Source organism: Callionymus lyra, chromosome 11 (genome assembly GCF_982586985.1).
Source record: "Callionymus lyra chromosome 11, fCalLyr1.hap1.1, whole genome shotgun sequence".
NCBI classification, from domain to species: domain Eukaryota; kingdom Metazoa; phylum Chordata; class Actinopteri; order Syngnathiformes; family Callionymidae; genus Callionymus; species Callionymus lyra.
In genome coordinates this window covers 6,894,625-6,908,634 of record NC_141828.1, presented here as the reverse complement: position 1 = coordinate 6,908,634, position 14,010 = coordinate 6,894,625, and the positions used below count along the sequence as shown (strand labels likewise).

Below are 14,010 nucleotides of genomic sequence, written 5' to 3'. Positions count from 1 at the left end.
GATCACATGATCGTCAGCTCTTCACATGATTGGCTGAAAGTTCGATCAAGTAGCTCTATTGGTATTGTCTGGAGACACCATTAAACCAACATTTTTATATTGAATTAAAAAGGATATTAATAATGTAATAGGAAACTTTATACGAAAATATGTTTTATTCATTCGTATTCTATTTTAAATCCAATTTTAAAAATGTATTTAAAAATTACAACCAATCCAACAGATTAGAAATTACTGAATTAAATTATCTAATAAAAACAATCACTGAATTACAACATTTCAATAAAAAAAATGAGAAGATAAAGAAAATCATACCACATTTAATGTTAAATTCCATGCATCTGGTGCTGAACGTATTTGAATGTTCAAATGTTCCACTTAGTGACGTCAGCTGTGTTCACTGCTTTTCGTTAGGTCTAGAATTGTGAGGCGGCACTGCCCCCATGCGGTTTTACATTGTTACTGCATTAAAAGCAGCTCTAGTTTTCAGAATAAAGAAGTGTTTTTCTAGATATTTTTAAGATGCGCCTCCTGCTGATCTCTTTTCAGATCCAATGGTACAACCCTGACTGAGGTCAAGGGTTCAAGACTTTGAAGAAGAAAACTTGATGAAATCCTCGTCATGTCAGTGACGTCACTGGCGTGTTAATGGTCACTCGCTGCTCGTGGACGCGACAAAAGAATAAACTCTGTGGATGAAACTAAACGCAGCACTTGTTCCGTCCGTGAACACATTTACACAGCGTGTGTATTATTCTTGCAAAAGTGCCGATGAAGAGCCTCTCGAACCCTCGCGGGCCAAGGTTGTTGTAGTGCGCCCGCCGTGTGTGTGTGCGTGTGTGTGTGACGAGAGCCCGGGAGGGTGTGTGTGGGGGGGGGCAGGGTGGATGAGTCGCGGCCAACTTCTCTCAAATAGCTTTGAAGTAGAACTACTGCAGCAATCTGGTGGACGAGGATGGTCCTTCAGCAGCCTCCCACACACGCACACACACACACACAAAACACACACCCTTGTCGCTAATGGGTGAGGTCACGGGGGCAACACTGACCAATCAGAACTCCACACCCGCTTGATGGAACCGGAGCGAGGCGAGTTCACCGGAGTCTGTTTGTTGAATTGAATATTTGGGTAACCTTGTAAAGTGCTCACTTAACACACACACACACCGGCCCACCCACACACACTCACCGAGCAGCATGAGACTACAGACGACCTCCATCTTTGATGTGATGGTTCCAATCCCCCCCCCTCGAGTGTCCATCACAGGTGTCTCCGAATAAAATCTTTCTAAAATATCAGGTGATCACACATCTTTAAAGGATATTCCTCAACTTCAATCCTACTAGCGACGCCAAAGATGGAGAAACAGGTGTTGAGGCTCATATACATCACGGATTCTTTCCAGGGTCAAAGTTCATTAGCGTTCCATGAGTCTTCCTGCGAGTGTTTTGTCTTGTCTCTGGCAGACTTTCAATGGGGGTGAGATATTTTGTCTTGGGCAACTCTAGTCAATTTTTTTACGACAGAGAGGATATATAAAAATAGAATTTGGCGATATGATGCGTATCATGATACACGGGCAACTATACGATATGTAGCTGTACATTTGTAGTATTGACAAGTACTTGACACTGGTGTTGTGATAGTGTAGTAACAAGGATATATGTGTATTATTGTCGAGTACTTGACTCTGGTGTTGTGATAGTGTAGTAACAAGAATATATGTGTAGTATTGTCGAGTACTTGACTCTGGTGTTGTGATAGTGTAGTAACAAGAATATATGTGTAGTATTGTCGAGTACTTGACTCTGGTGTTGTGATACTGTAGTAACAAGTATATATGTGTAGTATTGTCGAGTACTTGGCACTGGTATTGTGATACTGTGGTAACAAGGAAATATGTGAAGTTTTGTCGAGTACTTGACTCTGGTATTGTGATACTGTAGTAACAAGGATATACAGTATGTGTAGTTTTGTCGAGTACTTGGCTCTGGTGTTGTGATACTGTAGTAACAAGGATATATGTGTAGTTTTGTCGAGTACTTGGCTCTGGTGTTGTGATACTGTAGTAACAAGGATATATTTGTAGTATTGTCGAGTACTTGGCTCTGGTGTTGTGATACTGTAGTAACGAGGATATATGTGTAGTATTGTCCAGTACTTGACTCTGGTGTTGTAGTATTTACAGACCACATGACTCTTGACGAAGTCGTAACTGCTTTCATTTGTTTTGAAACCAAAATATGTCCAAACATCAGCTTTAAAAGCTGCTGTAGTCGACTTCATCCTCTCGTCCTCAGTCATCGCCAGGATCTCGTGGGGTTTTCATTGTTCCATACAATTTTTTGGAATATAAACCCAAATAGAACAGATACAATTAAGTATGATTCTATGAGCCACAAAAAAAACTTTTTTTTTAAAGACAAATCAATACAGTATCGGTAAAAAATATCACGTTATAACGGTTGTATTGATATTTTGTCACATCCATAGTTAAAGAGGCAACTGGGCCTCAGAGTGATGTATTGTTAGTTCTGGTTCCTCCTCCACGTCCTGACCTGTCCACGGTCGTGTGTTCTATCAGATCAGCAGACGACCGTTGTCTCTCACTTCCTCCACAAACATATAATTACTGGAATGAGTCGCCGGAGTTCTTAGCGTCTCTGAACGATCGGATCACGACGGAGACACAAAGCCAGAGGTCTGCCCCCCCGACCCACCTTCCTTCCTCTGCTGCTTTATTAATCTCATTAATGCCGACGGAAGCGTCTGGTCGGAGTCACTTTGTCAGGGATGGAAATGGCAGCTCGCGGTGATTACAGGGTACCGCGCTCGCCGACTGAGCCCACAATGAGGGGCCATCAGGACTCGCCGAGGGACACGTTAATGAGTCTCACGCAGACACCCCTGGTGACATGTTGGCGTCCAGCAGCAGGAAAAGATCTCAACATGTCACGGCGCCCGTCCACCGCCTACACAATATTTACGCCGGGGTTCGTGACGCCGACACAAAGAGGCTTTAGACGGCGAGAAATGAAGGAGGTGTCATGTGACATGTTTGCAACGATCCATCTTTTATTCTTACGAGTTAATTTGACCTTCTCGTTTCACATGTTAGGATCCAGGTCTGACGTGATCTGTTGACCTTTGACCTACTTGTTGTAACTGTGGTTATTGCATTAATTCTCTTTTATTTATATAGTTATTTTTAATTTAAACAAATCTTATCATTATTATTTTATTTTATTTACCATTCCTGGAGATCTCGTGGGTTCCGGCGATATAAGAGTCAATAACGCTACAAGACAACGAGCAACACTGTGTCCCAATTCTAGCCCTTCCCCTTCGTCTACACCTTAAAACGGAGTAAAGGCAAAGGGTAGAAATGTCCGACTAAGAATTGTGACACGTCTTCCTCTTGCTATGTTATCAATCGTTGCTACTGACTGAACGCTAGGTTTTTATCAAAATATGTATTAAAACAAACATAACAGTGTAACTAGTAAAAAAAACAAAAGTACATAAGGAAGGAAGAGGTTGACTTGGGACATTATTTCATCAAGTATCCATCGATCATTTTGTATTGATCATTTCACATGTGCATTGTATTATATCAACACATTTTGGTCATTTTGTATAGTTTTAACGGTGGATTTTGGGAGTGACACTTTTTTGCTGACCATCTGAGTTTCTTAAAACCTGTATTCTATATAAACCTCGACTGAACACCCACAAAAACCGGTTCAAACGACCCGCTTAGTTGTTCCAGTTCACGCTCGTGTTGAGCGTCTGTTCTTCCCCTTATTAAATGTTCAAATCCTCTGCTGCCACCTGCTGGTCGTATTGTGTACTGACTACTTCTAATCACAAAAACACAACCAGTTCATATCCACATGAAAAAAAGGTTTTATTTTAATAATGCAGTGATTTTAGAAGTAAAAGAAAAACTGTGTTCTTGTTGATGATCATCAGTCATTTGAAAGAACAGGTTTTTGTATTTAGCGGAAAAAAAGTTTGAACATTTGTGTTTATTTAATTCTGTTTGCAGGGCGGCACCGACTGGACCACGTTCTCCTTCACGTTTCCTGTCCCACAGAAGAGAGACCTGCAGAGGAGGACACAGAGTCATGAGGAGGACACAGAGTCATGAGGAGGACACAGAGTCACGAGGACATAAACAGATATGAGGATGTAAACAGATATGAGGACACAAACAGATATGAGGAGGACACAGACAGTCATGAGGAGGACACAGACAGATATGAGGACACAGACAGTCATGAGGAGGACACAGACAGTCATGAGGAGGACACAGACAGATATGAGGACACAGACAGTCATGAGGAGGACACAGACAGATATGAGGACACAGACAGTAATGGGGAGGACACAAACAGATATGAGGACATAAAACAGTTATGAGGAGGACACAGACAACCATGAGAAGGACACAGACAGTCATGAGGAGGACACAGACAGTCATGAGGAGGACACAGACAGATATGAGGAGGACACAGACAACCATGAGGAGGACACAGACAGTCATGAGGAGGACACAGACAGATATGAGGACACAGATAGTAATGAGGAGGACACAGACAGTCATGAGGAGGACACAGACAGATATGAGGACACAGACAGTAATGAGGAAGACACAGACAGTCATGAAAAGGACAGAGACAGTCATGAAGAGGACACAGACAGATATGAGGACACAGATAGTAATGAGGAGGACACAGACAGTCATGAGGAGGACACAGACAGATATGAGGACACAGACAGTAATGAGGAAGACACAGACAGTCATGAAAAGGACAGAGACAGTCATGAAGAGGACACAGACAGATATGAGGACACAGACAGTAATGAGGAAGACACAGACAGTCATGAAAAGGACAGAGACAGTCATGAAGAGGACACAGACAGATATGAGGACACAGACAGTAATGAGGAAGACACAGACAGTCATGAAAAGGACAGAGACAGTCATGAGGAGGACACAGACAGATATGAGGACACAGATAGTAATGAGGAGGACACAGACAGTCATGAGGAGGACACAGACAGATATGAGGACACAGACAGTAATGAGGAAGACACAGACAGTCATGAAAAGGACAGAGACAGTCATGAAGAGGACACAGACAGATATGAGGACACAGACGGAAGGACGGCGGTGAGTCTCGTGCTTCAGTCCCACTCACGTGTTGTTGTCCCTCCCTCTGACCACCTCCACCTTGGAGGCTCCATAGCTTTCGTTGAGGACGTTGACGATGTGGTTGTTCCACCTGAACTTCACCTCTGACACCAGGCCCACGTCCAGCTCAACGTTTATCAGAATCTCGTAGGTTTTTCCAGGGCTGAGAGATCCGCTGTAGACAGAGAGAGAGAGAGACAGCTGAGCAAACACCAGAACTTCAGCTCCACATGTTTGACCCATATATTACCAAGTCTTTACACCAGACTCAACTATTATCGTGTAATTACAGACTTGACTGTTGTCCTGTTGCTACAGAACCGAATGCAGTTGTGTTGTTAAAACAGACTTGACTGTGACTGTGTTGTTAACACCTCATGATACTGTGAAGTGAAACCAGACTTGGCCGTTATCAAGTCGCTACAGTGTCTGTGACTCGACTGTTACCTTGTCCTCATAGACTCCGTCAGCTCTTACTGATCCAGTATTGACCCGGCTGTTACAGTGTCATTATATTTATGAGTTATCATTTATGAGTTGTTACCGTGTAATTACGAAGTTGACCGTTAAGTTATTTCTCTTTATTTCTCTTTGTTCTTATTTTTATTTTTTATTTTATGAATAATTGCTGTATTGCTGTGTCTAATTGGAAAAAAATAATTTCCCGAAGGAGACCTCCTGAGGGATCAATAAAGTTCTACCTAAACTAACCTAACCTAAGTTGACTGTTAGCGTGTCGTTATTGAGTTGACAATTTTCGGGAAATAAACAGGCTTAACTGTTACCGTGTAGTTACTGAGTTGAATATTGTTGTGTCGTAACAGGGTTGATGTTACTGTGTCGTTAGAGTTAACTGTTACCATTGCTGTGTCAAAAAAATCACACACTTCTTTAAGTGCACTGGTTTACCGTACACTGTAAGACACAGTGCACTCAAATTTCAACAGTGTAGTTCTGTCTCAAATCAAACTCTGCTGCTACACACTTACAGGAAATGACTCGACAGTTTCTTCTTCTACTACTTTTTAACACTGATTGTAACCAGTCGTTGAAACACTATCACTGACACTTGACAACACTTTTAACCGATTGAAACAAGTTATTAAGTTGTGTTTCATTGTGTTATTACTGTTGTTGTGTTGTTTTGTGGTAAAATGTTGTCTTTTCTCGAGACATTTACGTCAGTATCTGCTCCGAAGACGTGTCGTCAGTGACGTAGCTTCAGTTTAGCTTCAGTTTAGCTTCAGTTTAGCTTCAGTTTAGCTTCAGTTTAGCTTCAGTTTAGCTTCAGTTTAGCTTCATCTACGTCACTAAGATGGAGGACGTTAAGGTCGGGAAGTGTCCACACTCAATTTTCTGGCCAATTGAGTGCTCATTTCTCACTATATTTTCGCACACTGCTCAATGTGGACGCACTTGTGCGCTCAAAATATTAAGTGTAAGTGCAGCAGTGCACTGAAAAGACTGTTACTCTGTTGAATGTACAAGTCTGTCATATAAGAAAGACATCATGTGTTGAGATAGAATTCAAATGAAAAAGCAGGACTGAGAAAGCCGGACAACATTCACATGATCAGTTGAAGTGAAGCTACATACATGTAGAGCTGGTACTCTTGGGTCACTTCTTCACCGTCAGCCAGAGCCACATACATGATGCCAGGGTTGGGCCAGCTGGGACCGTCCAGAGTCAACCTCACCTTGTAGCTGTAACCTTCAAGCACAGGATCGGCACCACATTAGTCCGGTCACTAGGGTAAGACCACCAACCTCTGGTGCCTTCAGGTACTCACGGGTGAAGGGCATGGAGTCCCCCGTGGACAGGAAGTACTTCTTGTGTAGCATGTCAGCGTTCTGCATGAACTTGGCTGTTTGGGGGCCCATCTGTGGACACTGACCGCTGGTGCACGGGAAACACTTCCCCTGCGGGACAGAAGGACGCGCTCAGGTGAGTTTGACGACATGTTGAGGGACGACTGGCGGCAGAGCTTTGGAAGCTCAGTGTGAGAGTGTGTGTAGAGAGTGTGTGTCGACAGCGTCCTGGGTGTGGACAAGGATGACGACAGCGTGTCGTATGCTGCAGGAGGTCATGCGTGCTGACCTCTGAACTGCTTTGATGAGGACGTGTGTCTGAAGCAGGATAAAGCGACTTTAGCGCTGACAGCTGCAGATATGAGCCCCTACAAGACCCCCCCCCTGCCCCCCCACACCGAGAGCAGTCCACTGACATCAACCACAAAAATGCCATCTCGCCTTCAGAAAGCAGCAGAACGGTTCACAGACGTATCAGTGTCACGGAGCAGCAACAGGTGGCGCTCCCACAGCCCTGGTGGAGACACACCCCCCCCCACACCCGTCTTATCTGGTTCGGTTCTGTAAACACCTACTGACACGCGTTGAGGAGAAAGTGACGAAGATGAAAAGTGAAAGTTGTAACGTTGTTGACTCGTCCTCGAGTCTCACGAGCTCTTGAGAGAGACACTTGCTTACAACGAGACGTGAAGATACAACGTTAAGAGATATGCAGCGATGTGGAGACGCGTGATGAGATGCAAAGACACAAAGAGACATTAGGAGACACGTATTAATTTGAAGAGACTTTAGGTGACATGATGAAACATAAAGATATCAGAAAACACATCATGAGACATGAAGAGACGTGAAGAGACACAAACACATATGAAGAGACATTAGGAGACATAAACAGATGTGAAGAGACATTAGGAGACATAAACCGATGTGAAGAGACATTAGGAGACACAATGAGATTTGAAGAGACATTAGGAGACATAAACAGATGTGAAGAGACATTAGGAGACATAAACCGATGTGAAGAGACATTAAGACACAATGAGATTTGAAGAGACATTAAGACACACAAACAGATGTGAAGAGACATTAGGAGACACAATGAGATGTGAAGAGATATTAAGAGACACAATAAGATGTGAAGACACATTAGGAGACAAAAACAGATGTGAAGAGACATTAAGAGACACAACGAGATGTGAAGACACATTAGGAGACAAAAACAGATGTGAAGAGACATTAAGAGACACAACGAGATGTGAAGACACATTAGGAGACAAAAACAGATGTGAAGAGACATTAAGAGACACAACGAGATGTGAAGACACATTAGGAGACAAAAACAGATGTGAAGAGACATTAGGAGACAAAACAGATGTGAAGAGACATTAGGAGACAAAACAGATGTGAAGAGACATTAGGAGACAAAACAGATGTGAAGAGACATTGGGAGACACAATGAGATGTGATGAGACATTAGGAGATGTGAAGAGATGTTAAAATACATCAGGACACACAAAAAGACTTGAAGAGACGTGAAGAGACATCAGGAGACATTAGGAGAATTGAAGTGAAATATTAAGAGAATATGTATAACGAGATAGGAGAGGGTGCAAAGAGACAAGAAGAGACAGGAAAGGATGTAAAGAGGGGCGACAAGACATGGAGAGACGGACACAAAGAGTGGACACAAAGAGATGCGAAGAGACATAAAGTATAGGAAAGGACATAAAGATGTGCAACAATACATCAAGAGACACAGACTCGACGAGCCACAAAGACACGTAAAGATCCACAAAGATCCACGACGAGCCCCAAAGAGATGCAAAAGGACCCAAAGAGGCATAAAGACAAAAAGACATGAAGAGACATTAGGAGACACTCAACAGACTCACGTTATTGAAGCTCTCAGCATCCAGACAGGGGAAGCCTACGAAGCCTCTGGGCTTGGTGATGGCCTCCATGTAGTACTGGTAAGCCCGGTAGTGGTTGCAGAAGTCAAACTTCTTGGTTCCTGCATGGTGATCAGAAGACAGACAGGTGTGAGAGGACCTGCTGGAAAGGTCCTGGTTGTTTATTCTTGTCAGGTTTAGGTCAAAACACTGGTGTTGTTGAAGCTAATTATTAGCATCACTGTGCGAATCTTAGACATTTTCCTGATGTCATCAACACTTCTGTTCCCCACCAGCCGCTCAAAGACCTCCAGCTATGCGGCGTGACGCCACCATCCTGCTCGTGTCTGCAGGATCAAACGACAACCCTCGACCCCCCTGCCTTCGACGTGTGGCTCCCCAGCCTCCCCGACATGCCTTCAAAAGACGCCGTTGTCGTCGCTCAGAGAAAATATTTCAGATCGGACGCAGCTGCAGCAGCTATGTCTGGACTTATGTTCGGCTCCACCAGAAGACAAGAGAGTTATCTATAGATCATAGATGCAGGGAGGACCCCGAACGCCTCATCGGAGGTTACACCAGGGCAGCCCTCAAGAAGCAGCTTAGATGTGAGGACAACTCTGAGAACCTCAGTGACCCATCGCCAATCAGTAGCCTGTAGCTTAGCTCTGGTGAAGAGTAGTGGACTACTGCAACACTTTGTTTTCATGTCTTAAAAAGAAGGATCTGTCTCGCTTGTTGATTCAGAACTCTGCAGCGAGAATTCTGACCCGCTCTAGTAGAAGAACTCACATTTCTCCGATCCTTAAAACTCTTCACTGGCTGCCGGTTTCTTTCAGAATCAATTTTAAAATCCTGGTTCTTACTTTCAGATCTATTCATGGTCAGACCTTCCATCAGTGATCTGATCCAGACTTACACCCCAGCTCGGGCTCTGAGGTCTGTGGATCAGAATCTACTGATGGTTCGTGACCAGAGGAGAGAAATCCTTCCAGACTGTTGCTCCTAGGCTTTGGAACGATCTCTGTGTTTGATGATCTACTGACTCCTTCAAGAAACATCTTAAGACATTTTTATTTATTCAGGCTTTTCCTTGATTTTCTGGAACTCCTGTTGTGTTAATAAGTTTTATCTTGACCTTTAAAGTATATATTTTATTGAATATTGTTTTGATTGTTTAAGCGCTTTGTGACCCTGGTCTGGAAAAGCGCTATATAAATAAAAATTACTTACTTACTTCTACTTCTACTACTTAAAAAACAACCTTTTCTTTCTCTTACCCATCCAGAAGGCATCGAGGTCTGAGGGTTTCCCCCTGTTCTTGGAACATCCAGGCATCAGCTCTCCACCGTTGGGGTAGAAGTCCATGTGCCCAGTTGGCTCAGAGACTCCCAAACCTGAGACACATGTGTCAGTCACGGAGAGTCTCGGTTTAGTGGTGATGAACACGAACCCAGATTTTTATTAAAAGGAAGTCCATCGGTGTGGATGACGTCCACGAACGTGGCGTCGCTGGTGTCCAGGCGTAGGGCTGCGTCGGTGCCACTGAAGTACAGATCCAGTGGGTCCAGTCCTGTGGGCAGGTGTTACAGGTGAAGGTGGTAGACAGTAAGTCTGGTGATATGATATGCATCACGATACAGGGGCAGCAATAAAAACTGTAGTAACAAGGATATATTTAGGGGTGAGATATTTTGTCTTGGGCAGCTCTAGTCAAATTTGTAACAACAGAGAGGATATTACAAATAGAATCTGGCGATATGATATGTATCATGATACAGGGGCAACTATACGACATGTAGCTGTACATTTGTAGTATTGTCGAGTACTTGACTCTGGTGTGGCAGAGTTTACAGACCACATGACCTCTTGGCGAAGTCGTAACTGATTTAAGGTAAGGTAAGGTAAGGTAAAACTTTATTGATCCCTCAGGAGGTCTCCTTCGGGAAATTGTTTATTTCATTATCAAACCAAAATATGTCTATACATTAACTTTAAAAGCTGCAGGAGTCACTGTATCCTCTCGTCCTGAGTCATCGCTGGGATCTTGCAGGATTTCATTATACCCTGTAGCTGTGGAGGACGTAATAACTGCTGCCATCTAGTGGCTGGAAGTTGAATTGCAACACAAAAATAGAAATGGGATGGGTATTTGCATTTTAGTCGCTTCACGTTATACACACTTTTAATAATTACATTTAAACCATAAAATAACTATGATAAGAATACATAATAGTAATACTTTAAAAAAATCGATACATGCCGAACATGGTGTCATGAAGGAAATATCACAATATTTTCTCACACTCCTAAAAGACTGGGCTGGTACTGTACCTGTGATCTGAGCCAGTCCCCGGACTCTGCTACCGACATCCCCTGCTACGTGAGCGCCAACGCCATGACCGATGATGTGGAACTTGGTAGCGGTCTGCTTGTACTTGGTCTAAGAGTCCAACATGTCCAAGTGAGACAACACTCCAGCACACCGTGCTCATGAACCCTGGACTCCTGGACCCCCAGGATGGATTATATAATTCCACTCACCATCAGGAATTTTAGCATGGACGCCACCTCGGCGGCAAGGACTCGGCCGTTGTTGACCGTCTGAGCGTATCCGGTCCTGACGCCATTCTTCCAGTCTACAGCGATGCAGTTGACGTTCTCCCATGACAGCATGCTCTGCACAGAGATAGGTTAGGTTAGGTTAGGTAGAACTTTAGTGATCCCTCAGGAGGTCAGATAGGTCAGGAGTTCCGTTGGGCGTCACATGAACACGGCTACCTTGCACATGTCCCTAGGCCAGTCCTCGTCTGCGTTGTCCAGGTGACCCGGGATGACGAAGCGGGTCTTCCTCAGGCCGCTGTAATTGGAGGCCTGGATGCTGGAGGTCTTTGTGATATCCTAGTGCCAACAAGGGAGTCAGGACAAGTTGTCTTGAGAGGTAGGACGAGAGGAGATCCACTTGCCTGGTAGTAGCGGTTCATCTGGGTGAAGAGGAGGAAGCGGGTGCCGATCTTCTCAGGGGTCCAGGGCAGAGGGTTCGAGGGTCGCAGATCGGTGCTCCCCCATGGAGGAAGGTTGTTGAAGCAGCCCAGATCATCAAAGCAGACCTCGGTGGCTGGAGACACACACGATGAACCACCACGATCTTAACACAAACTCACTTCACAGGAGGCTCGAGAACCTTCAGACTCACCGTGAGCTGCAGCGATGAGGCAGAAGACCGACAAACTCCAGCCGGACAACATCTGCGGATCAGCACCACAGTGAGAGAGTGTGAGACGGGACACAGGACAGACACTGGACTTACCTCGAGACCAGAGAATGGACTGTGAGCAGCAACAACCCGCCTCATAAATAGAGTTGAAGTGGTGGGAACACTGCAGGTGACGGACCTCCTATGTATAGGACCTTGAACAGACAGATCCTATACGGTATATTATCACGTAATACACACAACCTTCACATGTTCATGATTTGGTCCTGGTCCAAGTCCCAGTCCTGGTGCAGATGTTGCAGACTTCAGCAAAAAAAATGAAATTATCTGAGAATCAGAGCCTTGAGATCTCTGACTCCCCTGTTAATGTTTTTTTTGGTTTATTTTTATTTCTATTTGATACCAAGAGCCAAAAATGAAAATGACACTTGCATTTTCTTTTTAGTACAAAGACACCTATTTGCTTTGCAGGTCATTCGAGTTGTGTCTTAGAAGCTTGTACCGTCAACATCGACCAGATGCGTGAATCTCATCCCCAGTCTCGAAACATCGCTCCTCGTCCAGCAGGTGGCAGTCGTGGGCCGATGAGTGTGTCGAGTGTTTTCTCTGTCATTTTAATAAAGGTTTGTCATTTTTTTTTATTCTTCACGTGATCGGCCCTGGCGTAATTCACTCCTTACACGGAAACAAACACACAACTGGGTTAGATACGCTTCTCTTCTTTAACACTTTTACTCATTTTTAACTAAAAGGTCAGTGTTCTGGTCGAAGACGTGCCATGTTTGTAGTTTCCTTGACTTTATTCCTTCGTTTTCTCCTTCTTTGTTGTACCGTTAGCTGCTAACTTTTTCTTTTAAACACCTTTAAAATGACGCTGACTTCAAACTTCAAGAATAGTCTTGAATTCGCATTGAAAAATAATAGTAATTGTATAATAAAAATAATTGGATGAAAACAATAAGGTAAGGTAAAACTTTATTGATCCCTCAGGAGGAAATTTTTTATATTATATATATATTATTAATATTATAATTATTATTAATTATTCTAATAATTAATATTATTATATATGTTAATATTCTGGAATAATAAACACAAGTTCACATTTAAGTCTTTAAGAAACATCTTAAGACCTTTTTATTTGTTCAGGCTTTTCCTTGATTTTCTGGAACTCCTGTTGTGTTATCAGTTTTATCTTGACCTTAAAAGTATATACTTTATTGAATATTGTTTTGATTGTTTAAGCGCTTTGTGACCCTGGTCTGGAAAAGCGCTATATAAATAAAAATGACTTACTTACTTACTTACATTGAATACATGAGCAACAAATAGACTAAACAAATTAAATAAATATATTTAAGTTACAGCATAATGTTGGTTTTACATTATATATTTTTTACCAGCCTTTTTTTCAACGTCTATTTAAGATGACACTGTTCTAAGCACCACAACTTCACTCTCTGTCCACAGCGTCTTCTCCCCGTCCCCCAGGAAACTGGCGAGTCATCTGTAATCTGGACCAGATGATGGAGTCAGAGGAGTTGGACAGAAGATAATCCCAATAAAAACACCCGGTGAGCCCCCAGAGTCAACAGCAGCCGATCAGAGTGAGTGTGTGTGTTTGTGAGAGAGTGTGTGTGTTTGAGTGTGTTCTCACCTCAATTACAGACCATCAAGAGTCAGGGGGGTCGTCCGCATTGTTGCTGACTCGTGACCGAAGCTCCATCACGGAATTGCACAGGTCAGTGAGTTGCACGACCCTGAAGACATCATCGTCAGACTCCTGGTTGTTCAACTTTCAAAGCGACGTGACAAACAAATCATAAAAACACAACCTCTTAACAGTTTGTAAGCCGTGATTATTTGAGTTTGCTTTAAAAACCACAGTGAGAAGAGC

At 43.3% G+C, this 14,010-nt stretch overlaps 1 protein-coding gene across 1 annotated transcript; it reads right to left on the bottom strand.

Annotated features, from left to right (window-relative positions):
- Window positions 1-3,933: 3,933 nt before the first annotated feature.
- LOC148069124 (inactive pancreatic lipase-related protein 1-like) lies at window positions 3,934-12,270 on the bottom strand. Its single transcript, XM_087802134.1, has 13 exons — window positions 12,207-12,270; window positions 12,093-12,144; window positions 11,863-12,014; window positions 11,678-11,797; window positions 11,441-11,575; window positions 11,231-11,339; window positions 10,350-10,469; window positions 10,177-10,293; window positions 8,900-9,018; window positions 6,989-7,118; window positions 6,795-6,909; window positions 5,206-5,373; window positions 3,934-4,106 (listed from the first exon to the last, which is right to left on the bottom strand). Exons 1-13 carry the CDS (start codon window positions 12,249-12,251, stop codon window positions 4,034-4,036), a joined length of 1,455 nt encoding a protein of 484 aa, XP_087658260.1. The 5' UTR covers window positions 12,252-12,270; the 3' UTR covers window positions 3,934-4,033.
- Window positions 12,271-14,010: the final 1,740 nt, after the last annotated feature.

What these genes read in the sequence shown, in the direction of transcription:
- LOC148069124 (XM_087802134.1), bottom strand. Translation starts at nt 12,251, where the DNA reads ATGAGGCGGGTTGTTGCTGCTCACAGTCCATTCTCTGGTCTCGAG. An exon ending in GTCCATTCTCTGGTCTCGAG is followed by an intron (nt 12,145 to 12,206) that starts GTAAGTCCAGTG and finishes GCTGATCCGCAG; the next exon opens with ATGTTGTCCGGCTGGAGTTT. An exon ending in GGCCTAGGGACATGTGCAAG is followed by an intron (nt 11,576 to 11,677) that starts GTAGCCGTGTTC and finishes ATCTCTGTGCAG; the next exon opens with AGCATGCTGTCATGGGAGAA.